At 47.4% G+C, this 26,001-nt stretch overlaps 11 protein-coding genes across 11 annotated transcripts; 4 read left to right on the forward strand and 7 right to left on the reverse strand.

Moving 5' to 3' along the window:
• Positions 1-115: 115 nt before the first annotated feature.
• BKA67DRAFT_532421 (uncharacterized protein) lies at positions 116-590 on the reverse strand (the record flags this gene model as incomplete). The annotated part of the gene is made up of 2 exons (XM_046099530.1): positions 116-440; positions 481-590. 2 exons carry the CDS (start codon positions 588-590, stop codon positions 116-118), a joined length of 435 nt encoding a protein of 144 aa, XP_045961431.1.
• A 202-nt stretch (positions 591-792) lies between these two features.
• On the forward strand, positions 793-2,687 carry BKA67DRAFT_532422 (uncharacterized protein; the record flags this gene model as incomplete). The annotated part of the gene is made up of 4 exons (XM_046099531.1): positions 793-996; positions 1,149-1,457; positions 1,496-2,396; positions 2,452-2,687. 4 exons carry the CDS (start codon positions 793-795, stop codon positions 2,685-2,687), a joined length of 1,650 nt encoding a protein of 549 aa, XP_045961432.1.
• Positions 2,688-4,314: 1,627 nt separating this feature from the next.
• On the reverse strand, positions 4,315-5,131 carry BKA67DRAFT_554547 (Glyoxalase/Bleomycin resistance protein/Dihydroxybiphenyl dioxygenase). The gene is made up of 2 exons (XM_046101996.1): positions 4,627-5,131; positions 4,315-4,559 (listed from the first exon to the last, which is right to left on the reverse strand). Exons 1-2 carry the CDS (start codon positions 5,097-5,099, stop codon positions 4,538-4,540), a joined length of 495 nt encoding a protein of 164 aa, XP_045961433.1. The 5' UTR covers positions 5,100-5,131; the 3' UTR covers positions 4,315-4,537.
• A 605-nt stretch (positions 5,132-5,736) lies between these two features.
• Positions 5,737-7,575, reverse strand: BKA67DRAFT_673014 (major facilitator superfamily domain-containing protein; the record flags this gene model as incomplete). The annotated part of the gene is made up of 5 exons (XM_046108722.1): positions 5,737-6,245; positions 6,328-6,524; positions 6,573-6,985; positions 7,031-7,268; positions 7,338-7,575. The coding sequence occupies 5 exons, from the start codon at positions 7,573-7,575 to the stop codon at positions 5,910-5,912; spliced, it is 1,422 nt and encodes a 473-aa protein (XP_045961434.1). The 3' UTR covers positions 5,737-5,909.
• A 1,009-nt stretch (positions 7,576-8,584) lies between these two features.
• On the forward strand, positions 8,585-10,225 carry BKA67DRAFT_532425 (glycosyl hydrolase; the record flags this gene model as incomplete). The annotated part of the gene is made up of 1 exon (XM_046099532.1): positions 8,585-10,225. The coding sequence occupies one exon, from the start codon at positions 8,585-8,587 to the stop codon at positions 10,223-10,225; it is 1,641 nt and encodes a 546-aa protein (XP_045961435.1).
• A 3,087-nt stretch (positions 10,226-13,312) lies between these two features.
• BKA67DRAFT_554557 (uncharacterized protein) lies at positions 13,313-14,535 on the forward strand. The gene is made up of 2 exons (XM_046101997.1): positions 13,313-13,931; positions 14,006-14,535. Exons 1-2 carry the CDS (start codon positions 13,746-13,748, stop codon positions 14,399-14,401), a joined length of 582 nt encoding a protein of 193 aa, XP_045961436.1. The 5' UTR covers positions 13,313-13,745; the 3' UTR covers positions 14,402-14,535.
• Positions 14,536-15,081: 546 nt separating this feature from the next.
• Positions 15,082-16,781, reverse strand: BKA67DRAFT_673016 (uncharacterized protein; the record flags this gene model as incomplete). The annotated part of the gene is made up of 2 exons (XM_046108723.1): positions 15,337-16,781; positions 15,082-15,281 (listed from the first exon to the last, which is right to left on the reverse strand). Exons 1-2 carry the CDS (start codon positions 16,352-16,354, stop codon positions 15,082-15,084), a joined length of 1,218 nt encoding a protein of 405 aa, XP_045961437.1. The 5' UTR covers positions 16,355-16,781.
• BKA67DRAFT_554560 (uncharacterized protein) lies at positions 16,079-16,781 on the reverse strand. Its single transcript, XM_046101998.1, has one exon. It carries the CDS (start codon positions 16,704-16,706, stop codon positions 16,440-16,442), a length of 267 nt encoding a protein of 88 aa, XP_045961438.1. The 5' UTR covers positions 16,707-16,781; the 3' UTR covers positions 16,079-16,439.
• A 1,068-nt stretch (positions 16,782-17,849) lies between these two features.
• BKA67DRAFT_488113 (ankyrin repeat-containing domain protein) lies at positions 17,850-18,302 on the reverse strand (the record flags this gene model as incomplete). The annotated part of the gene is made up of 1 exon (XM_046096942.1): positions 17,850-18,302. A coding segment is annotated over one exon (453 nt), but the record flags the coding sequence as incomplete, so codon positions are not given.
• A 1,950-nt stretch (positions 18,303-20,252) lies between these two features.
• On the reverse strand, positions 20,253-22,608 carry BKA67DRAFT_590837 (nucleoside phosphorylase domain-containing protein; the record flags this gene model as incomplete). Its single annotated transcript, XM_046104627.1, has 2 exons — positions 20,253-21,278; positions 22,600-22,608. The coding sequence occupies 2 exons, from the start codon at positions 22,606-22,608 to the stop codon at positions 20,253-20,255; spliced, it is 1,035 nt and encodes a 344-aa protein (XP_045961440.1).
• On the forward strand, positions 22,448-24,118 carry BKA67DRAFT_182515 (GPI-anchored wall transfer protein 1). Its single transcript, XM_046095289.1, has one exon. The coding sequence runs from the start codon at positions 22,607-22,609 to the stop codon at positions 24,104-24,106; it is 1,500 nt and encodes a 499-aa protein (XP_045961441.1). The 5' UTR covers positions 22,448-22,606; the 3' UTR covers positions 24,107-24,118.
• The last annotated feature ends 1,883 nt before the right edge of the window (positions 24,119-26,001 follow it).

Raw genomic sequence — 26,001 nt, forward strand, 5'->3', positions numbered from 1 at the left:
TCGCTCTGGCGCATTTCTTTTTACAGATCATGTCAATCAACTGTTAGGCGCTCTACCAGTAAAGCAGCCGCAACCCCACCTGGCTTCATGCACATTTGGATGTCCTCTCGCATCTTCAAGGCAAAAACTGCCCTGCTTCGCAAAGGGGCTGTGCCGCATCTGCGAGAACTGTTGCCCGATAGCCTTGTGCGTAACGATTCGCCAATTCGAAATGCGCGTTGGCTGTGCCGTTGTCATTAAGAGACCCACCATTTTTCATTGGACACCAGTTCAAGGTCCTGATTGGTGATGCGGCGTCTTTGAGCTCATCATTCATGAACCCAAGGATAATCTTTTTGATCCACAACATTCTGGATGGTTGCAAGAACGAGTTGTACTGGGGCTGGAGTTGGAGTGCATGCAGACTTTCGTACAGAACTGCAGTATCTTTCGTTGCTTTGCTGCAAAATTGAAGTAGCCAATCTACAGTCCCATACACACCGAACGAAGGCGCAGATGATGTGCAGTTTTAGAAGAGCGGTGACAAAGCTGGTGGTAGAGAGGCCCACCACTTTAACCCAAGCTCGGTCAGGCTGATATTTTTGGCGCATTGCGTCGATACAAGTGAGAGGGTATCGCAACAGCGAGGAAGCCCAACTCAGCCGTGCCATGTTCAAATTCCGGGATGACACTCCTATTAATGGTCTGCGCTCACCTGAAAGTTCTAACATCAAGCGAAACCACCTGTGACTCATGCTTGTTGTGAAATTTCCGACTCGTATATCACGCTTTTTTCTTCCACATGTCTCACACATGAGTCATACCGTCAATACTATGATGGTCTTACCAATCAAAGGGAAGATGCCTCGAATGGACCCTTATCAACGTCTGATCAATCGCTTCTTTGAGCCATTGATACTGCAGTATAGCCTCGGAAAAACCCAGGGAGATTATATACCAGGAACCCAGGAAAAAGGGACCACGAATGCAAGACGTAGGAGACTTCTTGAAAACATAGTAAGCAAATTCAGGAATTTGCTGTACCCCTTTGTCTAAGGATCGTATAGTGCTCTTCAAAAGGCATTAAGTTCTTATTGACTGTTCCACAAAGCTCCGGAACACTGTCCAGCCCATTGCGAACAAGTAATCACTGACTCCAAATGGTGTAGTGCTATATATGCGACTACAACAAAGGTGGCGACACAACCACGTCCATCGGCTTGGAAGAGCGTCATGATTGTTTCAATTTCTGGGTCGCGTCTAACATCGGATCCACCGGCATGGTGGATTTCATCGCAGATGTGCTGAATGATACGCAAGTCATTTTGACCACAGATCAGAGACTCAGATCCATACGAGAGCAGCGACTTATCCAGAAATGCATCAATTTCGCTAGGAAACGCGTCAAAAAAGAGGCTAATCTGCTGTCGAAGGTTGTTGAGAAGTGCAAGGATCACCTACGTGAGGAGTCAGGTATAGTTAGACTCTAGCTCTCATAGTTGATACATTCTCACAGCTCAAGATAGACGGCGTGCTTTTGCATTGGCTTTCCACATTCGATACCCAGGACAGCATCGCCTTGTGTGAGAGGGCATACGAGGTCAGAAAAGGGCTAGAGATGAAGGAGCTCGTAATTAGGAGCCAAGTGGGTGAGGATGAGCCAGCCAACAGCGATAGAGCTCCGACGTTTGCACTCGTTAGACACATGCTAGGACGACTAGCTCACCATGTGCGTGCACCAAGGCAGATCGTCGATGATGCTTCTCATCTAAACGAGTTGCTTCAGAACTACGTCATCCGCCGAGTGGATATACCTCCATGTATCCCACCCCCTAAAGCGGACGGTCTAACAACTTTGCCTTCCATTCTCAAACGAATGCTACCAGCTAACGACTCTACCCTGCCAAATTATGAGGCTGCTTTGCTCAATCTAGACAGGAAATTACAGATTGGCCAAAGAGTACTGGAACAGTACCAATTGCCATCCTTCAAACCTAGAGTGCATTCCGAGATACAAGTCCTGGAACACTTTTACAAGGGTGGGCTGGCTTTTGCCGGTAATGACTGCTTCATTGCTAGTAGTAAACCAGCATGCTATTGTTGCCATCTTTATATCCGAAGCCATCCCCTCAATTTAGTTGAGCCAGCGAGTCACAAGAACCTCTACTTAAATTGGGGTGTGCCACTTCTTCCTGGCGGCGTGAGAGATCCAGATTTTAAAGACCAGCAAAAGATAATTATCAAGATGCTTGAGACAATACGTAGAGAGGCACTCGATCGGATTATGCGACAAACCGGGGGACCCAAAGGACATCCTGACTCTTTGACGGGGATTACTCCCTCCATGTCTGTAATTTCAGCAGCGCAGGCTGCCAGATTGACATCATTGGAAAGCCAACTTTCGGGCTTGACCATAGGTAAGCCTCTCTGCCTCATGGCTACAAAGATGACCTTACGGCTGATTTCAACCAGACTCTAACGGTGTTTCTTCTGTTAATGGTCGCAATGGATCCGAAGATTCGGATTTTGAGGGGTCCGTTGGGGCGTCCTCAGACTCTTCCGATAATAAATATGATCACAAGGTATCTCAGTTGGGTGATAGCGACAGCGACGACGATTGTGCTTCAATTGGTGGCGGTGCTAGACTGCATCAACGCCTCTCTACAGACTCGTTGTGTAAGGTGCAATCTCTACGTCGGATGTTATGATGTGTTTCAATTACATTTTGTTTGAAATTACGCGTCAGGAGCAAACGATTAGTATGCTTTGTGATTTTAAAAGTGGTTCGAAAATTGATCATGTACACAAACCGAAGAATGGCAAATGATTTATACCATAACCGATCATTGGCAACGTCTCTATGTGGTGTACTTCAATTCGACCAACAACCAATCATTAGCCAATAGTTGGTATCGTTCGTATTGTCTCACTTTTAGGCAACTGAGAATTCCAGTGTAGGCTGCGAATGTCATTGAAATTCACACCACGCAACAATGTGGGCCATACAAACAGAACGATAACGTATCTGCATCATGGTGAAGTCTTTTGGGGATAATTCTGCGTCGATTCATCTGGTGCTGCGTGTTTCGCAAGTAGTTCCGCAAGGCCAATATATGTAATTTATGTCACGATCACGGCGAGCGATATAATGTGCGAACCCTTTCTCATTGTCTTAGCTAGGTAATTATTACCTATGCAAAGCTTAGGTCATAGTTTTATCAACACTGAACTTTTCAAATTTTAGCCAGGACTAGACTAACTACCTAGACAGGTTCGTCCGCAAACCACAGCATTATGCAGTATTTCATGCTCTCACTAATCGCACTGTTTTGGCTGGTTGGAAACCCGTCTTTTTGTAACACCGTCACCTCTTTGTAATGTACATGGATGTTGCCCTTCCGGACATGTTTCCCTAGCTATTGTCAATGTCAGTCTGATGGTCATTACCTCAATGGCAATCTAATATTCTTATGTTGCTCCGATGCACGTAACATTTCCTCTCCTTCCATCAATCATCAACAAGGTGAAAGTAAACGCGCCACGTTCTTTGCACAGTTTGAGTTACTGTTTAACGTTTACCATCCATCCTTTGCCATAAAAGTTTGGATGCCCCCATCGCTATAATGCTTTAATTAAGTTTACCTCCAATCCTAGAGCTTTATTTTCAAAGATATGGCTATCGTTCTTGTCCATTCCAACTTTATAGCTCTTCTACTGTCAACCTCCGCATCGCCCGTCTCTATACTGTCTTGCCGTTGCTGCTGATATCAGATCCCAGGCAAATCAACTTTGCAGGTCGGTACCCCCTAGTTGACATGCTGTTTACCATAGCAGTAATTTGTCGGTGTATTTTCTTACTTGTTCCGCAAGATTGATGGTCTCCCAACGACATTAACTCTCAACTCTACCACCTAGATATACTATATAATTTTTTATCCCGACACCGACTCTCCACATTCCAACACTTTGTCGTTTACTGCTGTGTATATTTTAACAGTTTGTTTGAGGTGAGCAAGTCAACACGAACCATGCACAAACTGCCTGCTTCCATCGCATTTCCTTCACCCCAAGGCTCTTTCGTCCAGTCCTTCATCGGCCCGCTTCTATCCAATTTGTTATTTATGTCACCACTTATGACCATAGTACATCAAATACGCGTGCCGCTCACCACAGATAATATTCTTTAAGTATATTTCAAGTAGAATTTCAATCCCGTGCTTGTTCATTCATCTCGATTGAGACCTCGCAATAACAATATATTCCGTAATTTGTGTGGTATACAACACATACGACCATAGCTCCTAGAAAACTCGGCATCCCGTCCGCTCTGCCCTAGATAAACTGGGAAGCGCTGGATTAGTACTCAGGTGGGTGACCACTGGGGAATCCCCGGTGTTGTATGTTTTTTTTTCCAGATTTTCTTTTACATCTGGTTGCATTAATGGATTGGGCTGTGGACTCGAGTACAATCGCCGAAGCTTACACGAATAGCTTTGTAGAGCACATCGGACGAAACCATTAAAAGTCGAAAGACGCGAGTCGAGCCTGTAGTTCTGCCTTAAGTCGTTTCGTTGGAAAGCCTGTCATCAGAAGCAATTAGCCCGGTGTGCTGATCAAGCTGAACAGCCTTGATTGATCCATCCATACTCTACCAGGTTTCCATCCGGGTCACGAACGTAGACGCTCCTAAGCTTCGATCTTGCCCCAGTACGGTTGACGACCCCACCACCCTCCAAAACCTCGATCTTATTCTCGTGCAGTTTCCGTGCAACCTCGTCCACGTTGTCTTCGACCAGGAAACATAGATCCCCAGAACCCGGCTGGACAATTTGAGCTTTCGGCTCAAATTCTTTGCCACTGATGTGGAGGTTAATTTTTTGCTGGCCGAAGACCAGCGCGTGCCGCTCTTGACCACCGGATGTAAACGACGTGTGCTTCATTCCTAGAACGCACTCATAGAACTTGACGGTGGCCTCGAGATCCTTGACAGTCAGGACCAAATGGTCAAGCGACTTGGTCCTTGCGATACTGGACATATTGCGAATGCCGTTCGCAGCTCGTGGCGCACGAATTTGGGTCAATCGGGCCAAGGCGATCCGATCTAGAGCAAGACGAGACATGTTCTATGGTAGCTGATTGACGTTTTCGAAAGTTGGAAGCCAACTGCAAGAATTAAGCCTGGCTTTGACCGGTTTCGGCATTGTGACAGTGGCGGGGCTGGTCGCGTGTCGCGCTAATACCAATGCTATGGTGAGTACATATTCCACATACAAAGACGTGCAAAACTCAAGTGCAGTCCAAGACAAGACATTGGCAATGCTGTTACTCAAATGGACTCCAGGGACATGAACGCTATGGAGAAGTTGTCTAACCTAGGACCACAAGGATGAGGCAGGCTGTGAACTATAGTTACACGCCACAATGTAATCGTAACCACCTGCTCGGGAAGTAAGCCCACCGCGGTGAACCACAGCCATGAATCATCTATAAAGCATTGCTAGTGGATAATATACACCAAGATGTAAAAAAGAAACATACAACACCGGGGATTCCCCAGTGGTCACCCACCTGAGTACTAATCCAGCGCTTCCCAGTTTATCTAGGGCAGAGCGGACGGGATGCCGAGTTTTCTAGGAGCTATGGTCGTATGTGTTGTATACCACACAAATTACGGAATATATTGTTATTGCGAGGTCTCAATCGAGATGAATGAACAGGCCTAGTACGAGGAAGGGGCACTGCGGTACCGTTGAACGTCAGAACAAAAAAGGATAGAGCCAGTGCAAGTGGAGACCAAGGCAAATGTATTGTTCGAATGATAGGATATCTCAGACGAGAACTACTTAATGAACACAAATTCGAATTACTTTACCAAGGTTTGTTGCCAAATTGACAGGCTCAGCATCGCCGCCGAACAGCGTCTCCCTTCTTTAGACAACCTTGTTCCTTACAATCTCGCCATCCACAAGATGCTGGCTGAACTCCCTTGCTGGTATGTTGTTTGCATACAAAGTGCCGATCTCCTGATAAGTCCTGTTCTTCGTCTCTGGTTGGACGAAAAAGAGAATAGCCAAGATGACAAACTCCGCAGCGACAAACAAAAACATGATTTTGCCACCCCAATCGAGTTCGTCGGGGTTGATGAAATATGGGAACACCGATGAAGGTAATCTCGCCGTCAGTTGCTGGCACATCAAGGTGAAAGCGACTGTCTTGGGCCTAGTAGCTTGCGAGCGATCTCTTGTGCGACGGCCCAGCCATAAATCCTACTGATGCGAAGTAGAGCATTGGCCATGTGATCATAAAGGCGAGGATCGCTGTGTTCGCGGTGTGGTTTGACATGCTTACCATGGATGTGCTAGCAATGATGATGAACCAGACGCAAAGCAAAGCGCCACCACCGACTAGACCCTTTCGGCGAGGCAAGATATCAGAGACCATGACGGCCGCAGTGTTCTCGAGAAGTTGCAGAGCAGATGAAATTGCCGTTAGAGCAAACGAATTTGTCTGCCCAACGAGTCGGAAGTAGTACGTCTGGTACGTGTCTGTGAAACTGTTAGTGCAGCCTTGGAAGTTATCGTCATTTCGCTTACTAGCGAAGTAACCGCCAGAAAAATTCTGAGAGTGCAGCCCGAGAACGGCAACAAGAGTTCGTGCACGGTGCTGTTTAGTGAATGGAGCCTTCCAACTCATTTGGCTTGAAGACTCGACTTCTCCTGCATCAATCTCAAGCTCGGACCTGATACATACGAGCCTTTCTTCGACATCGATAGTTGGGCCAAACAGTTGGAAGATTGTTTTCCGAGCATCCTCCTCTCTTCCCCTTTTCATATACCAGACGGGAGACTCGGGAAGAAATGGGAGGACTGTCGCGAAGAGGCCCGGAACGAGAAATGTTAAGACAAATGCAGTATTGTAGCTCCATGCTCTCTGGATATTGGATACTCCGTAACCAGTAATCGTCGCTAGGAGGAAACCAATGTCAATGGTGACATTGGTTACTGAACTGAGTGTATTTCGTAAGGTTGCGGGGGAATTTTCGGTCACTCACAATGGGCGCGTTGCAATCGAGAAGCCGAGCATAAGTTTCGAGACGAATAGGACGGGCAGATTCGGAGCGAAAACCTGAGCGAACGAGGATGACAATGAAACCACGATGGCAATCCAGAGGGGAGCTTTGCGACCGGTGTAATCCGCGAATTTACCAACAAGAAACGCGCCGAAAACTTGTCCGATTGTGCTCACTCCATTCCAGAGTGATTGCCATAGGTCAGGGACGATATATTCATCTCCAACGGCATAATAATCTCCATACGCTTTTCCGAACTAGGGAAAAGCGATGGCCAGCCCTAAAATACCATAGTCATAACCCCAGCCGAAGACTAGGGTCATAACATACAACGACCATAGTACAGAATGGTTGTCTTTCTTCAAATATACCCATAGCTGACGAAAGTGATCCTTAGGCGTCAAAGCTTCAGCAACGATAGGGTTTGAACTGTAGTCGTCTAATGAGTTCTCTGCATATGCTGCGATAGTCATCTTCTCGGTGATGACCGGCGTTTCAGCGCTGATGCGCACCTGGTCGGATTCCATGGTAGAATTCGAATAGGAATGATGAAGCAATAACTTGAGGCAATGCAGTCACAAACTCAAGTGGTGAAGTGGATGATGCTCAAACGATGAAGTACCCTACTCTGGTCTTAGAAGAAGGGAACCCATGAGGTCATTATATAAAGCTCCAGAGTGGTGGAATCTACTCCCTTGTATCTTCGATCTCGTCCCGGCCATCGTCCAGGTTGATTTGTTCCCATGCTTTTGTCTGGCAATAACTTCAGATGCCCCGCGACCCCAGGAAACCGAACGATTCGACTGCACTATTTGCACCACATTGCCGGGGCCCCGTGGAGGACAAGATTTGAAAGGGTTTTTGGAGTTTACCAAGAGGGTGAATTTCACCTCACAAAGTTGACCCACTTATTCGTCCTTTGTAGACTCAGTCCTTTGCACAACGAGGATGCGCGCTTGTGTCTCATATCATCTAAATTAGACACAGATCCAACTAGTCTTGGGTAAAGTATAATCTTCTTCTAGCATAAACTGCGGGGAAACACAAACCCCCAAGACCTTTCCCCAGATGTGGCGTTATTATCGCCAAATGATTATGTCATCAGCGACGTCTGGCGTTGCAATATGCCAGCGACATCAATGTGGAACTTCCAATCGACGGAACAAATGGGTGAATTATGATTGGTCATTACACAGGGGCATCAACTATTCACCCGCCGATTGCTTGCCAAGGCTGCACAAGCGAGCAATTGACCAATCACCAAGATAGTCATTCATGACCTCTCCAGAATCGTCCCATGGAAGGTCCGCCTCTATGTTCCCACAACTACTTGTCTCTGAGACTAGAACGTTCTTGCTATAAATCCGAACCACACATTGGATTTAGTGGCTAGCCATGATCTATATCGTTATCTACGTAAACGCTAATTTTACAGAAGCTCTTTACTCTGAACATCGTGCATCGATACATTCTTCACAACTCGCACCCTGATTCTGCTCTACCACCGCCGCCATCCCCCGATTGAGATCATCCGACATGGATTCCAATCGCTTTCGTCCAATTTCTCATTTTATTGCGCCCCATTCATGGTCCAACGACCCATGTGGCGCTTGCTATATCCCCGAAACCGACGACTATATTGTCTGTTATCAATGGAACCCCGGTACTTCTGAATGCGGTAATTGTGCTTGGGGAATGGCAAGATCTAAAGATCTGGTCACCTGGGTGGATTGCATGCCAGCATTGGAGAACGGTGATACATATGATTCTAAAGGTGTTTTCTCAGGCTCCATCGTATCACGAGTGATAGCTGGGAAAACTACACTGTTTCTCTTTTATACCAGCATATCCGCCCTCCCTATCCATTGGTCTAAGCCTTACGTTCCAGGTTGCGAATCCCAATCTCTTGCATACTCAACAGACTTTGGGAAATCCTGGAAACGCAGGCAGAACAATCCTCTGCTCAGCACACCACCAAGGGGCGCACGCACAACAGGATGGCGTGATCCCTTTGTCTCAAAATGGTCTTCTCTCACAACACTGCTTGGTGTGGATAGAGATACCAATTACATGCTAATTGCTTCTGGAGAAAAAGAGCACGGTCCGCAATTACACATTTACGAGTCCCATGAGCTTTGTGACGGCTGGGAGTATCTGGCCACTATACTCGATGTCAAGAGCGGCACAACTATTTCAGACAATAGCCACCACTTCTTTGGAATGAATTTTGAGTGTGCGAGTTTCTTCACGCTGGACAGTCAAGACTATATTCTCCTCGGAGTTGAAGAGAATGAAAGTAGTATCCGCCACAGATGTCGGTACACATTATGGCTCTCAGGCAGTTTGATACTTGACGACGGGAAACCACAATTTATCATAAATAGCCATGGGGTCATCGATCATGGAATCTCCTATGCGCCACATATTTTCCGTGATAAAAGCAACCGGGTGCTCCAGCTTGGATGGGCGGATGAGTGTGCTAATCAGCACATCGTCAAAGACCAAGGATGGGCAGGGTGCTTGACATACCCTAGAGAGATGTTCAAGTGTGTCAAGTCCCTTGATCTTGAAGTGGCCAGAAAGTGTTCTGAGTGGACGATTGATCAGGACAACCAAACAATGTCAAGCCTTGGCATTCGGCTTGCCCAGCAAATAGACCTTATCCGAGGCGACGAGGCTTCGATGTCACTGCAGCAGTTTCAAAATCTCCAGTCAACTACTTATGAGATCTCCGCAAAATTTTCTAAACTCTCCGGGTCTGAGAAGTTTATCATCAATGTTCGACAATCCCTTGACTATGCAGAAATCACTCAGCTGGTATTTGACATTGCTAAAGGTCTGATAATAGTCGACCGGAGTAGGTCGTCATCGACGAGCTTGGGGTCAATAGTGCCGGACAGCGGATTATTCCAATTGTTATCTGGGGAGGAACTCAATGTCAGAATTTTGGTGGACGTCTCTATCATTGAGATTTATGTGAACGATAGATTCGCTCTTACCTCCCGCGTGTATCCCTCCTTGGAAACATCCATTCATGCTTCCTATGATTTTGGCACCTATCGGGAAGAGAACCTTAGCTTCGAGTGTTGGGACAATCTGAAGGAGGCATGGCCTGTTCGAGGAACCAGAGGCCATAGCTTAGAAGCACCGCTTGCTACTTCAGCAATACAAGAATAAAGCACAAGTCAGGGTATACAGGAACTCATCTGTGATAACTCGGGAACTGTATCATCTATGGCCTAGCTAGATAATACATTCGACCATGTGCTTTTGATGTTACTGGTGTTTCTCCATAAGGCTCTTTATCCGCCTATCTCTATCAATACAAGCTGTGCAGTACTTGTAATTGTAGTTGTAGATTGTAGTGTACTTACCTCTATAGTGTTGACCAAAGATTATCATTACATGAAGACTACAAACCTCGCCATCTCGGTTATCTGGACCGCGTCCCTACCTGCAGTGTCCTGCAAATGAGCTCATAACACAATATGGCATATACTGTTTCAGAAGCGTAGTAAAGCTCTAAGTGCAGGATGGTTCCTATGAAAACGGACATGTCTGATAGTTCAGATACTATTTTAGGGAAACATGATTAAGTCATTCAGTCCTAGCGTGTGAACCACTCCTTCAGACTGGGCTGATGTGTTCACATATTACTTGTGCGGCATCCAAGTAAGGTAGAAAAGAAATTTGCCTCAAACTGACTATTAGTTCATGAAAAGCCACTGTGTATGACTCTTTGAGTACACAAAGTTTAAATAATTTCCAAGTTAGGTCGTCAACTTGTATTCCGGGTATTGCTCTGGATCCTACAGTACTAAGGATTTTCTGGCACCCGTTGCTAGGGAGTAGAGGCATCCCCGCTGGGACTGACATCCAAACCCCACAAGTTCATATATACTTACAGCCAATCGCAATTCACCCATTCCCAAATTCACTCGGAAGTTTAGTTGGCACTAATTTGCGACGCAGCAGTGTAGTTTTACCGAATGACTATGCGAGCCAGCGATATCGTGACCATCTACCTATCTACAGAACTGATGGTGGGACGAGGAACAGGTTTCTGAACGCAGAAGTGCAAGGGTCTCTAAAGTATCTATATACAACGAACTGTGGTCTATTAATGTGGAGTGTGATAAAACAGCGAGGAACAGAGCTATCCTCTGATCCACTGAAGGCTACCTAAAGTAGTTGCCCCAGATGTGTACCTGAGGCAACACGTGGAGACCTGAGGCATCCATTATGCCCATATGATCCTGTATGACAATCCAGACTTCGTCTTCAATGCTCTCGGGAAATTGACTCGCTGCCGGAAATTCCTGGATCAGAACGAGTCGGTGTGGACTCTAGAGTAACTAGTTGCAACAAACTTCAAGAACAAGAAGAGCCTTATCGAGGCTGTCAAGGGATATGCAGCTTTCCTGCAATGGGAGAAAACCTTCACAATGGGACGCAAGCGTCGTTGAGAGCCTCACATTCTCAAAAAAGCTAGTGTTACCCTTAGTAACATTGAGATAGACGCACAAGGTGCAGAAGGCAATAACGAATCTAGCGAGACCGAAAGTCAACGCACACTGGAATTGATATGGGGAACGTACTGTATCTTGTAACAATGGTTCCTCGCACCTCGGCTTGTTTGCCACATTACTGTTACACACATAATGAGGTTCTGTCAAAGAATGTGAACGAATGCGTTACGCCAAATATTTGATGTGATCAAGACCGACTTATTCTTGGAACAATGCAGGAGAATACATAACAGCAAATTTACAGAAATCCAAACAAGTATATGCCATCTGCTAACAATATAACAATAATAGAAAACCCTCAACCTTCAGGTATGTACTGCCATAGGAATCGCGTCTTGTGTAAATTTCCGGGTTCTTGTGGGAAGCATCAGAAATTGACCAAGGGGAGTAAGGCTCAGAACAGCTCTGGATTCTGGTTTATGCTGGCAATAATCATTTGGCATCTCACTTGGTGAGTACGACGGATAGGCAAGTACCACCATGGGAGTAGTGTCTATAGCTTGTGGCTCTGCTATCCGTGTACGATCCCTTCTGAATGCCAGCGAAGCGCAGCAGTAACAGACAATCGCTGCCATCCCAGACATACCAGCTCCAACACCAATACCAAACTTGAGCGCCCAGAGAAAGGCTGGTATCTTGACTAACCTAGTCTGGTCTCCATCGGCTCTACACCTTACTAGAATATCTGACACTCTACGTCGGGGGATACACACGATTGAGCTTCGACATGGTGCTGTCAGCTGGAAAAGGCCGAATTGAGCATTGTAGTCGGTGGCCAGTCATCCATCTTGCTTACGGAACTTGGCTCTCAATGCGCAGTTATATTCGATATGAAGAAATCGTGACGGTAAAACGCTGGGTGAAGGCTCGCATGCCAAGGACTTGCAGCGTTTCAAGCTGTCTCATTTGAAGCTCAAATCATGAGCGTGTTGCGTGTTTGACGGCGTCTTGTTTTAGCCGTCAGTATTACGCATCGATAACTGATTGGGCTCTGCTAAACACAAAAGCTCTTTGCGCCAAGCAGAGACGGCTTCGAAAGCAATCGAAAAGACGGTATCGTCACGGTCGATATAAAGATCAAATTCGTTTTCGCGCTGAGCTAGATGTGAAGTGGCTACAAGGTTACAACGCTCGTATTGGCAAGTTGTTGAGTGTGCCGAAAGTGTCGCAAACTACTTGACGAGAATTGATCTCAAGAACATTGCAAAGTTCTCATTAGTCTCCCCACGAATCAATCAGCTGAGGGTTTGAGGATTGAAAGATCCGGGTTTGAGTCGCAACGTTACTAGTATCCACCTAACGTTTAGTTGGTGGTCGGGCGCAGCCATGGCTACCTAGACTACGCAGGCGGAACAGCGGCACGGCTGCATCTGAGTGCTTCTTTTTCCGTGGTGTTGATGTCTGGCGCGCTACTAGAGGCACTTACAGTAGTAGAGCTGAAATAAGCTTATGTGCTAACCCAGCAGATCTGGTGCTTTATCGTCCGGCAGATGTGATGATGTCGTTCTCCGGGCCGGTTGAAAACGATAGTCTGTGTGACATTGGCCTCGTGTCAACGATCATTGCATGCAGTGGCAGCTCCGAAAATAGCCATCTGTCTCTGGATGGGTGTTTGTGCGCTAATAGGTGAGCTGGTCACCATTGACCGCTTCACAGAGACGAGATAAAACGGTTGGTCGAGAGCGCATGAGGCGGTCTATATTCTCAATAATTCAAATGGCAAACCAGCGAAAAAGGAACTTTTCTTTGGGAGAAATCTTCAGTAAAGAGGCCAATGAATCGTTTGCCGTGGGGTGACAGCAGAAAACCTCGTGTGACGTGCATGCACCGGCATCCCCGCAGCTGTATTGGTCTCACAGACCAACCACCCGCCAGAGCCAATGGGTCGTTGGGGGAATACGAGTCTTGGCAACGCTATCGACGTCAGGATACTACGACCAAAGGGCCCGGCAACCTTAGACGGCGTTGGTGCCGAATTTGTCACTGCCATGATAGAACGGATCGTCGGTGACTACTGTGACTACGGTTCTTCCATATAAGCCATCGTTATCACCCTAACATCTGGAATTGATTCGATCACCAAACAGCCTATCCTTACTATCAAGATATTAACTTGCACCATTTTCACATCTCCGCCTCGATTACTATTCGTTACCAAATTCAGCAAGATGCACGGTTTCATCTCAACCCTTTTAACTATCCTGCCTTTGGCAACAGCCGCACCATTTGGTCTTGGTCTTAATTCTCGGGACGCTAACCCCGGATGCCAAGCCGCATCATTCAACAACTTCTCATGGACTGTTGAGGACTTCGACTACCATGCTTCCTATATCTTCACAACCCCAGCGCATCAGGTAAGCATTTTCAACGAGCTTCAAGGCTGCCCAGACAGTTTGAAGCCCGAGACAGATGACTAACACGCAACTAGAACTCCTGGGGATACGTCAACTTTAACCTCACCAACCCTGCTCTGACGTACAAGGCATCGTGCAGCGGCACCAGCAACCAGCTGTCTGACTTCTTCTATGGCACTGTGCCCTACACATGCACCACTCCTGCCGGCACGTCCGCAAAGACCACCTTTGATTTCAGCAAGGCGAGCGGTACCCTGAACATCAACCAGACTTGGACCTGCAGCGACCTGGACCCCCAGTGGCCGGCCACCATCAACGGCTACGGTCAGGTTAACCTCACCCTAGCGTGCACGGACTCGACCTACCAGAACCAAAACTGGACCCTCGGCCAGATCTATTCTGACCGGGAAATCAGGTGTGCCCCGGCCACTGTCCCGGTCAAGCCGTATAAGATGACGGCTATCGCATAGGCAACAGGCAAAGATGATTGATATATGATTGGAATGATTGGATGAAAACGGGACTGCGAAATGGCATAAATAACACACGCTTAGACGATAGATACTACAATTAATTGGTAATGATAACAAATATGAACACACAATATGTTTGCATTTTGTCTCATTGGTTTACAACCATGGTGAACTGCGTTACCCACTATTGGTGACGGATGCTTTCTCGCACGCTACACAACCAAGAATGCGCCAAGGAGCATGTGCTGAAACGCGATCACGGGCGAGAAAATAGAGAGAGCCAAAGTTGTGTGCATTAGGACGGGTGGTGTGCGACGAGAGCTTCCCTTCCCGGATGTCCACTTTGAGCTCCTGAGAGCGCTATGTGTACGTCTCGCTCCTTCTGGGTGATAAATGGTTGCGGCAACGAATCTGAAGAACGGCTTGAATTGGCACGGGATATATAGTTTGGCCCGCACCCGGGTACTGTAGCCACTGCCGTCATGTTTGGGATCAACAAAGTTTCAGATACAGCCCTGACAACTCAAATCCTGAATTACCGCGGCACTTCTGAAGAGCTTCATCTACATTTTCAAGATTGAATCGTTTACAAAGTTTCTTTTTTCCCCTTCCCCCCCCCCCTCCCTTTCTCTCTCCTGCGCATCACGCACATCGATGCATGGTCAGCTGCGCTCACTTTAGAACTTGCCGGCAAGGTAAGTAATGTTCTCCTTTACTGCTTCCGTAAGCTCACCATGGCCAGTATATAGGTACTTGATTGTCTGTGGCCAGGCTTCAGCATGGGGCAGTGGCAAATAGATGATATCTCCTTCTCGTATATGGCCCGACTGGAGCAGTGCGGCCAACACTGGTAACCATGCTCTTGCATATTTCAAATCTGCTTATAATGTTAGCTTCTCGATATGTCTGGAGTGGAAGGAGATGAAACTTACGAATCGGTACAGCTTTAGCATCGTGAACCAGCGCCTCGTAGTCCATGCAGACGCTTGTTCTCCCATGTCGCGATAGCAGTTCGATCGATTTAGCACTGCTTCGTCTTCTATGGTAGATTGGCCTTGGTAACGCCTGAAGACCCGAAGTGGTTGATTGGTGTTCTTGTATAGCTGGCAGCGATGATTCGACGGGATCTGGTACCGACGTGCATAGTGCTTCAATATCGAAGCTCCGCTGAATCAGGAATGACTGCCTCTCTAAAGCCCTGGGACGAATGATTGCTCGAATGGTCATTTGATTTGAATTTCTGATCTTCGGAGATCCTATATCTGCCTTAAAGTCTACGGCCGTGCCACTATGTTGCCGCAGTGATCTCGCAATTACGAATGCATCTGCTGTTTTGGCATTGCCGTAGTATACGTGACCCCAACTTCGGAGCTGGTCACGAATATCCACAAAAGATTCCTTCCGAATCGGAGGTGGAGGTGGAAGTGGACGTGTCACTTTCGCTGTGCTATTTCTTCTTTCGAGTTCTCGAAATGGCTCTTCTGGAAGGGCATGGTCTAGAGTCATCGTCGTTGGTTCTAATACAGTCCTAGATCTCCGCAAAGGATGCCTCGTTGGCTGAGGAGCAAATATCGGTGCAGGTGAAGGAGGCGGTGGAAGTCCATGCTGCAAGTTCAAGGGCGGCAGGATGGTGACTTCCTCGAACTGTTTTGCCAAGGGTGAGTCTTCATCGTCATGTCTCGGGGGCGTAATGCTCGTAGTGCTTTGGCGGACCAGTCCGTTCAGACGACTAACCATTGCTCGTTCGTGTAGTTCCATACAACGGTCATAGGACGGGTAGATGGGACTAGGCAAACTTTTTGGGGACATTGGCGAAGGTGTGAGGCCTTCAGGACTATTGGCCGGTCTGAAGGCAGTCTTGGGCAGGCCGTTGAGGTTTTGGTAGAGTGTCCATATTGGCTCGAGACTCGGTCTTCGTGTAGAGTCTATAGTCTCGGTAACGTTTGGCATTTCCCCGAATACGGCTTGACGTTTGCAGTATAAAAGCTAGGTTTAGCTATCCAATGAATTGGTGGAGTCCGGCAACTTGGTGTGCTTAGAAAGGTGGATAGATCCAACGGTAACGTGTTGTATCGTTAGAGAGCACCATGGGCTGGGTAATAACAGAAGACGGTGTCCATTGATAAGCGGGATTGAGATGACATTTCTTTTGTGTCTCGTCTTTCCGCGCATTGAAGAAAGTCAAATAAGTCAAAGGCGGCATCAGATAGACGGGAAAATCAAAGCTAGACTCAAAAGAAGTCATTGTCACAGTGTAACACAAGGTCATAAAGAATATTATAACCGTCAATTGTGGCCTCATATGCTATTGATCAAGAGATATTTGGGAGGGCGACTGGAGGTGTAGACATGTGGCAAGACAATCCCAATGGCAAAGAAGACAACGAAGACAAAGCCAGAGGCTTGCTTCGGAACGTGCACGACCATTAAGTTGTGTGCAAAAGTCATGTCCTCTTCACAGAGTATTCCCTTCTTTGCGTTACGGCGCACGGACTTTGCAGGGGTGGATAAGCGATGACTCTGTACCTGTGACTACAGAGCTGGTAGTGCACAAGCCAGGTACTTGAAATGAACGCCAGGAGGTCATCTGGAAAGTACAGTCTATGAGGGCAAATACAGGTTGTTATCGACTCCAAGGTCGCGATTGTACTGTAAGTGTCACCATATTGCTGACCGATGAATTTTTCTTGACCAAAAATGCAAGTGCAAATTCATCCTGTCACAGGAATGGCCCACCACTGTCTTGCATCACTGGCTCTTCCAGGGTCAAAGCGATTCCCGCCTCGTCACGTTCGATTATGGCTCAAACTTCTTACTACATTTCATTCCCAACTCATAGAGTGGAAATACTGTAAGAAGAAGCCATTGCTGTACTTATACCAAGAATTTGCTATATTGCGCCGAAAGTGGGTAGATTGTGCTAGTATAAGAATGAATCAATGACAAACCTCGTATCTTAGTTAGTCACCAAGTATGGCTTTGAACAAATAAAGTTATCATGCACTTTATCTTGACAGTATTGAGTATAGTACTATGACATTATACTTTCATAGCGACCGATAAGCTCTTCAACATAAAAGACTACTTTACTATACATCAAGAAGTTTGGCTACAGTGTGTACACACTCAGAGCTCAAGGTGGTGAGTTCAGATCTTACTAGCTTAATAATTATCACACACGTTTTATACGCATCCCTCCGTCAAAAACGTCTTCGATTCAATCATGTTACTATTCATAATTACGCACTCGCTTTACCGTTTCCGAATTAATGAGCAGATGGATACCATGCACTTTTAGTTCGGTCTTTCCCTTTCTTCCTCTAATCGCGTGCCTCCTTTTAAGAAAACATCAATCGCTTCGTCCTTGGAAGCAGCTTCACCATTATCAAACACCCATTTCTCGACTGCCCGAGACAATAGCTTCAGGCCAGAGCAACAGCTTGATAACCTTCGTATGTCCACGCTTAGCTGCCCAAGTCAGCGGCACCCAGCCAAAACAATCTCTTGCGTCGATAATTACTTCTTTAGTATTGAGGAGCAGCTTGACGACCTCCGCAGATCCATTCTCAGCTGCGCGTGATAGCGGTGTTCGGCCTTCATCGTCTCCCGCATTGACATCTAGTTCACCAGTATCAAGTACCATCTTGACCAGGTAAAGATGCCCATTACCAGCTGCCCACATCAGGACTGTCCAACCAAATTTATCGCTTACAGCAGCATCCACTTCCTTTATATGAAGAAGCATCTCGACCACCTTCGCATGGCGATTCCTAGCTGCCCATAGAAGCGGTGTCTGATCATCATAATCTCTTGTGTTAATATCCACTTTCTTAGTCGCAAGAAGCGCCTTTACCACTTCCAAATGTCCACACTCAGCTGCCCACGACAATGGTGTCCGGCCATACTCTATATCTTCGGCATCCACATCCACTTTCTCAGTCGCAAGAAGCAGCTTTACCATATCCACACGTCCTTCCTCGGCTGCCCATGATAGTGGTGTCCGGCCATCACTATCTTCGGCATCGATATCCACGTTCTCGGTCGCGAGAAGCAGCTTTACCACACCCAAATGTCCATTCATGGCTGCCCACGACAGCGTGGCTCGACCATAACTGTCCTTATCATAAACATAATAAATATCTAACAATGTCCCAACCACATAGTGCAGACCAAAAAGTGCAGCCAAATGCAACCCATTCATATGTCTCGGGATAACCTGACTGTACAACGGGTGACCACGCCCGTGCCTAACTGCAAATAATGCCTGAATCGAAGCTGCGGTCTGCATTTCTTTTCGAAGAAACTCGATTACTCCGTGCTGAGTTGAGTTCGCCCGGGCATGATGGCCCCATTCACTTGCCGCATAGCTATAAAATGGGAATGTGATGAGCCGTTCCTCAAACTCCTCGTCTGTCTCACAATAGCCGTCGAAGCTAGAGAAGGAAAGATACGTGATGCAACTTTGCGTTATATGTTCCTGTACATTTCGAAACCACCTCTCTCCCGTTTGCTCCAAGTACCCCTGTATCGTATAGTGGACCAGCCGCACCATCCCGCTCTCCTCGTCAATCGTAACCAAGCCAGCACAGACAGACTTGAGTATTTTAACAGTCGGTATATCATCTTCGTCGATCCTGTCCGCACTTGGGTTTATGCTGAGCGCATGTCGGATCTCCAAGGCAGATAGCGGTCTACGAGCATGCACAATCCACAACAGAATCAGTTTCGCCAACTCATCATAGCCATTGCCTTGGCTTGCTATCCTGGCCATTGCCAGCTCATAGACTGCATGTAATCCAGTCGGTCCTGTGGCAAGTCCTTCAAGCGCACGTTTGATTTTTCCTCTCGTCGGCAATCCAATAAGGACATTTAAATGCAGCTGTGCAAGCAGAAACCTAGATCGAAACCATTAGTCGATACCCTAAGAGAAGTGCTTGTACGATGCCTACATTCCCTCCGTTACTTGAATCACTTTGGAGGCCACCAGTTCTCGAAAAGAGCCATCGAAGAGTTCTTGATCGTGAGCTTTCATCTGACTATCTAACACAACTCTGACATCTCCGTCCCGCGCCAGTATTGGTAATGTTGATGATGACGTGCTTAAACAACTCAATCTGGAGGCAATCTCGTCATGCACCCGTGACGTTGCCAGAACATTCGTACCTGTCTTACTTTGAAGCTCCATGATATCTGTCAAGACTTTCGCTCGACACTGACTTTCGGTGGTGCATTCGTCTAGAGCGTCCAGCACGATGAATACTTGGTCATATCCAGATACCACACGACTTAACACTGCAGAAAGCTCGGCGTACGTGGCTTGTGTACCGTTCTTTGTATGATGCTCATAAAGGTCGTGTATAGACTTGGGCAGGGAAGATTGTCGCCGCAGTAATTGCATCAGAAGACTTGCTAGTATATGCTCGATGGTCTGCTCTTGCTGTCGAGAGAAGGTGAAATAGACATAAGCTAGGCCGATAGCTGGATTGGTCGAGAAGCGCTGAGTGATATCGTGGATTATTGCCGCAGCCATGATCGTCTTTCCTGAGCCAGGAATGCCTGGACAGTATAACGTCCTTCCCCTTGTCTGGAGCCAGTCTTGGTAATCCGCGGATGTCAACAACCATTGCCCTGTTTCCGGATGCCATCGCTTTAAAGTGTCGCTTTGCTGCGTACCATAGTGATTAGTCGAGAGCCAGTTGAGTATATCCGTATCTTCCTTTTTGAGCAGTAACTGCTTAATGTCTGTGGTGTCTCCTTGAATAGACGTCGCAGTTTGAGATACTATACAACGTGATTCGACCAAGTAAGCACGCGCCCAAGTTATTTTTGATTGAGTGCGGTTGGAAAACTAACAACTTGAAAGTATGTCTTTGACTGTCTTCTCTCCCTCCACTTCGCCCACTGTCACATACCCTAGCAGCTCTTTCGTGAAAGCAGCCGCCACCGCGGCAGCATGCTCCTGCCAGGCTTTGTTCTTGTGCGAATCTGCATACGCACAAATTCCGCGGACAACAATACACGGAAAGTTGTCCACCAATCCTGCAGCCTCCGTCTCGACACACAAGACACTACCGCCAAGTTCTTTGACAAGCCTTCTTCGGCGTGCAGCATCTTTGATGACCTGGTCGCCAGATGCAATGAGTCCATAGTGGATCTTCATATCCCGCGGCTTTCGTTTGATAATCTGTGTTGGATCGCAGTGTCGGCAATCCTCTTCCGCTTCTTGATCATATTCGTCCTCTTTATTCTCGTTTGCCTCGCTTCCATCTGCGCCGTGGTTGTCTGGCTTGCCATGACCATTGGCATGATGACAAGCCGCCTTGAACAGAATGTCCTTTAAAGACTCCGACTTCAGATAATCATTCGTCAATCGCGGGTATTTTCGCGCCAACTCATCGAGGAATTCTGGGATCCTTGACCCATTCATCGCCTGTTCCGTTTCGAGTATTGTCAAAGCAGTCAGCAACGAAGTCGGCGGGTTGTTTAAGGCCCCAGTCCGCCTGAACGTGCCACCTTGCTCTGCTTTGCCCATGTCCCACTGCACAACCCCCGGGTATTGATCGGTCGGCACGCTGACAACCACATCTCCGAGCCTGACCTTGGGCGGAATACCGCCGCCAATGCCCACCATGAGACCAAATCTGATGGCTGGAAATGTGCTCAACATACGCGTCGCTACCGTTGCGGCCGAGGTCGTGCCGTACTTGCCCTTCGGCAGGCAGGCTATCACGATGTCATGGTCGCCGATCGAGCCTAGAGTGTAGGTATTGTAATCAGTAGTCGACTTAGACAGGCTCGCGTGGCGCACGTCCAACATGGCAACCGCCGCAGTCTGTTCTTTCGGGAGCGCACATATCCATCCGACCTTGTAGTCCTTGTGGTCCTTGCGTCTTAGCGGCTTAGTCGACATTATAAAGAGCAACGTGAAAGCGAGTATTCACCAATTACTTATTCATCTCTCATCCGAGATGGCAGTTTAGTGAATTCATCGAGATTGAGTGCTACGCGATGCTCTACGCAGAACGTATATGTTCTATCGGAGACCATGCGATGCAATGCGGAGTGAGGCAGGATTGAGTGGCCAGGGGCGAGAAGTCTGGTCAGCCTGGTGGATTGCGCCTCCATGCACACACCTGCGTATGTGAGCCCTGATTGGGGTTTCATGGTCAACCTGACAGGTCTCGCCAGTCGGCGCGGATATGCAACGCTGCACATGATTAGTAGCTGTCGGCCAAACACTGTATCCAGTTGCGCGCTTAGACGAAGCCACGACCGCTACAGTATAACATCACCGGACCGAATGTGTACGACGGCTTATAGCTGAGACCGTTCGTTTCGCGATTTTTAGGTTTAGCCACACCTTACTTCCATAGATCACAGGGTGATGTTAAAATCGCGCAGCCGCCTATAGCTGCCACTATAATTTTTGGGCATATATTAGACTATTTATCATACGCAACGTTATATTTTCAATATACGTAACGTTAATTTTCCTAGCGCACGCAACATTATATTTCTGTCGTACATCGCGCTGTATTTCTAGCGTATATAGCTGTGCGCTACGGGCTCTGTATGGTAGACATAGATAGGTACCAAGTCAACGCTTGTCCACCCCTACAAAGTTCGTGCGCCGAAACGCGAAGAGTGCGAAAAAGAGGACACGGCTTTTGCACAAGACGGTAGCTCTATACTAGTTAGACTATTCAAGATCAAATGAGTTCTCCTTAATGCATCTGGTCAGAGAGGCATAACCTAATACATGGTAAGAGCAGCGTTGAGGATACGTTTCTTCAGAAGACTCAAGGCTGGTCGAGAGGAGACAATCGATGGTGCCTGGCAGTTGACACCTGGCAGATATGCCCCAGCCCAGGGGTGGGTGGCTCATGGCCCAAGATACGCCCCACCATGCAGCGTCATGTCCATCTTTCTACGGATTGTGTTGATTGGACACGGGGCTCCTCGGAAAGCCTGGATGCTCGACTTGAATTCCATCTCGTCCGTCAAATCTAACCATCGTGGCATTTTCTCGGCACGGTTGCTACACCAATTGACAGGCTGTCCTCACGGCACCAAGCCCTGGGTTATATGGCTTCGACAGCCTTCTACCGTCTAGCAATAAGCGCGTAAAAGAGACCTGTCTCCAGCCATCTCATCCCTCCTTGCCTTCCTGCTTCCTCGTCACCTCGCGCATCGACAGCGACCATGGTAGCCAATTCGACGAGCTACAAGCAGTTGAAGGAGGACTTTGTGTCCAACCTGGCTGGCGGCTCTGTTTCCGAAATCAACCTTGTGACCACCGTCGCTCCAATCGCGTTACTTCTCTGGTCTGTATTACAGGCTCGCCAGTCCTTTTTCAGGACCGCAAACCCTATTTCCCTGCTGGTCGATTTCCTGCTCACCGTCGGAGCGCCTCTGCTCGCCATAACCCTATGGTCGTCGACGCCGCTGCTTCTTCTCGGCCTGATCGTCTCGCCTGCCATCTTCGTATATGTACTTCCTCAACACACTCCCAAGATGAAGAAGCCGAAGCTCCCGCCGAGCGCAAAGACCAACAATGGTGCGGGCAAAGCAGGAGGTGCGCTTGGCGTCTTGTCGCTGAAGCCCTTCTTGACGCAGTATCGGGGTTCAATGCTGGTACTTACGTGCCTCGCTATCCTCGCTGTCGACTTTCGCATCTTTCCACGCCGATTTGCCAAGGTCGAAACATGGGGGACTTCTCTTATGGACCTTGGTGTGGGAAGCTTCGTCTTCAGCGCTGGCGTAGTGGCAGCTCGTCCCGTCTTGAAAGAACGGGCCGAGGGAAAGGCTACGCCTTTATACCAGAGGTTGCTCTACTCCATGCGGCACTCTTTCCCACTTCTTGTGCTAGGGTTCATCAGGTTTCTGACCGTCAAAGGCCTTGACTACGCGGAGCATGTCACGGAATATGGAGTCCACTGGAATTTCTTCTTCACGCTCGGCTTCCTGCCTCCCTTCGTTGCTGTTTTCCAGAGCATCTTAAAGGTTGTGCCCAGCTATGCTGCGCTTTCTGTCATCCTCGCTGTGCTATATCAAGTCGTACTTGAGAGCACCAACTTGAAAGCCTATATCCTCTTGGCTCCACGGATCGATATCGTCTCTATGAATAGAGAAGGAATCTGCAGCTTCATCGGATACCTGTCCATCTTTCTCGCCGGACAGGATGCGGGGATGTATGTCTTGCCCCGTCGTGTCAATCCAAACAACACGTCGACTCCTGGGACCCAGCGTAACACTTTACTCCTTTTGATGGCCTTCTGGTCCGCAGTCTGGAGTGCGGCGTACTACTTTAGCACGAACCCAATACGTGGTGCCGGGCTTGATGTGTCGCGACGCCTTGCAAATCTCCCTTACGTCTTGTGGGTTGTCGCTTTCAACAATGCGCAAATATTTCTATTCTGCCTCATTGACACCGTCTTCTTCCCGGCTTTCTATAACGCGCAAGATGCAAAGACTGAAAAGGATGCATATGAGACAGCCACAAGCAGGGTGCTGAGAAGTTTCAACAGAAATGGTCTGGCGGTATTCCTGGTTGCAAACTTGCTGACAGGCTTGGTGAACATGACAGTGCCTACCCTGGATGTTGGGCCAATACCGACAATGGGTATTTTGATTGGATATGCTGCCGCAGTGACAGGAGTTGCTGTCGGTCTGGATGCGTGGGATATATCAATCAAACTTTAGCCAGAAGATCCAGTATATGCCAACGTTAGATGCAAAATGATGTGCTTATCAGACATAATTCTTGCACCAGCCGGCCGTGTTTTCTTTCTTGTGAATATTTATCTCTCCTTCTAGGAGCAATACAGCCACATGTTTGCTCAAAATAGAAGACATGCGAGCTGCAAATTCCGTAACGGAGTACTTTGGTACTACGCTTCGCTTCTTGAAACCATTTGTGTGAGTTTGATTGCATTATAGTTCCATAAATTAATCATAATGCCCCTACTAACTTGACTCTTATTTAACTGGGTCTTCACAGGAAAGAGAAAGTAAGAGTATAAGTTTAAATAGGCTCGACAGAAGAAGCTCTTTGATTTCCATCGGAGATAGATCATCATACCATCTGACTCGGTGATCTTGGTCCTTGTTGTCCGCTCAGGCTCGTAGAGGTGCCCCGACGTAAGATGCTCTGCTGCCACGAAAGGTCCGCCTCAGCCATCCGTTGTTCTACATCTTCGTGAGCTCTTCAAATTCTCTCTTCTTTCTTAGCTGCTTCTTGTGCTTTCTGCGTTATGCGATTGTCAGTACCCGGTGGTGATAAGGGTTTCGTTTACGTACATTTAATCATCCGTCTGCTGCCGAAAGCCACCAACATTGCTCCTGTGACTTCCTTTCTGAGCTTTTCGAGATCGAATGTGGTGTAGCATTCGGAACCACATGGAACTTTTCATATCGCCTACTATTCATATCTGATGCCGTCTACCCAAAGAGTATAACTTCATGCGTAGAGTAAAAGTACACTCGCCAAAACATGTGATTTCGACCTAGTCTACTGTAGGAACTGGTCTCAATCATGAAGGTTGCATGTTCCCTTCTCTTAGTATTCACTCCGAAACTTCGTTCACGTCACTCCCAGAGTCCCAGTTACCTAGCGCCTTGATCTCCGTGAGATGCGTCATGCCGTCGATTGGCTACCGGTCAATTTTCATAGTTATAGCTTCTTTAAAACCGGAATCTATGAACTGGGCAGCCGCTTCCTCTACTGCTTCGCACTCTGTACCATCGGATCAGGAGATCGACCATGTGATGGGTCGCCTCTTCTAGCGCGCTTAAAGACAATTTTAAGGAGTGTGCCTCATTCTCATCTTCGTCTGAATCTTCGGAGACTAATGTTGATATAGCCGAACTTCCAAGGTGTTAGTCTGGTCATATTCATGTGTGTGGGGGTTAAAACACATACGCCATAGGTAACATCTGACTGTTGATGTTGATGCTGCGTTAATCTTGTCCAGACCAGCTACTCACTTGAATGGGTAATAAAAGGACTCAGTCGGATGAGATACTCCTTCAATCATAACCGCGTTCGAATGCATCGTACTGAACCATGATTTCTTTCTCTTTGGTTGCCCATGTGAGCTGGCGTCTCAACTGTACCCACGACTGATCCCTCGCTCTGTCACTGCACATCTTTTCAAGCAAGTCCATCGGTTGGAGATCCCTTTCTTGGCAGAGTATCATTGTTCGATGTTGATTCTGAAAGCACATTGGACTCAATTATGCCTGGAGTTTCTTGCATTATAGTAGCCATGACCCGAACCTCACTCGTCAGCATTTTTGAGCGACTGTTCGACGTTCTATACCTGCGTGATGAGTGTAATAGAGCTTACAATCGATGAGTTGTAAACCCGAGAAACGCGGTACTCAAATCCAAGGATAATGGATCTGCTAAAGCTACTGCTCTATCATTGTTACGTCTTTCATTCAAAACTTTCAGTCTCAAAATAACGGCTGCGTTTAACGACGAAGGGCAAGTAGGGGAAAGAACAAAATGCCACGCTTTATAATTTCGAATGTACTTCGGGGTGTAAATGGGAATGCCAGTCTACGCTAACTGCGATCACAATTCAGTTTCTCGC

This window comes from Truncatella angustata, assembly GCF_020726525.1.
Source record: "Truncatella angustata strain MPI-SDFR-AT-0073 chromosome Unknown BKA67scaffold_2, whole genome shotgun sequence".
Taxonomy (NCBI): Eukaryota; Fungi; Ascomycota; class Sordariomycetes; order Amphisphaeriales; family Sporocadaceae; genus Truncatella; species Truncatella angustata.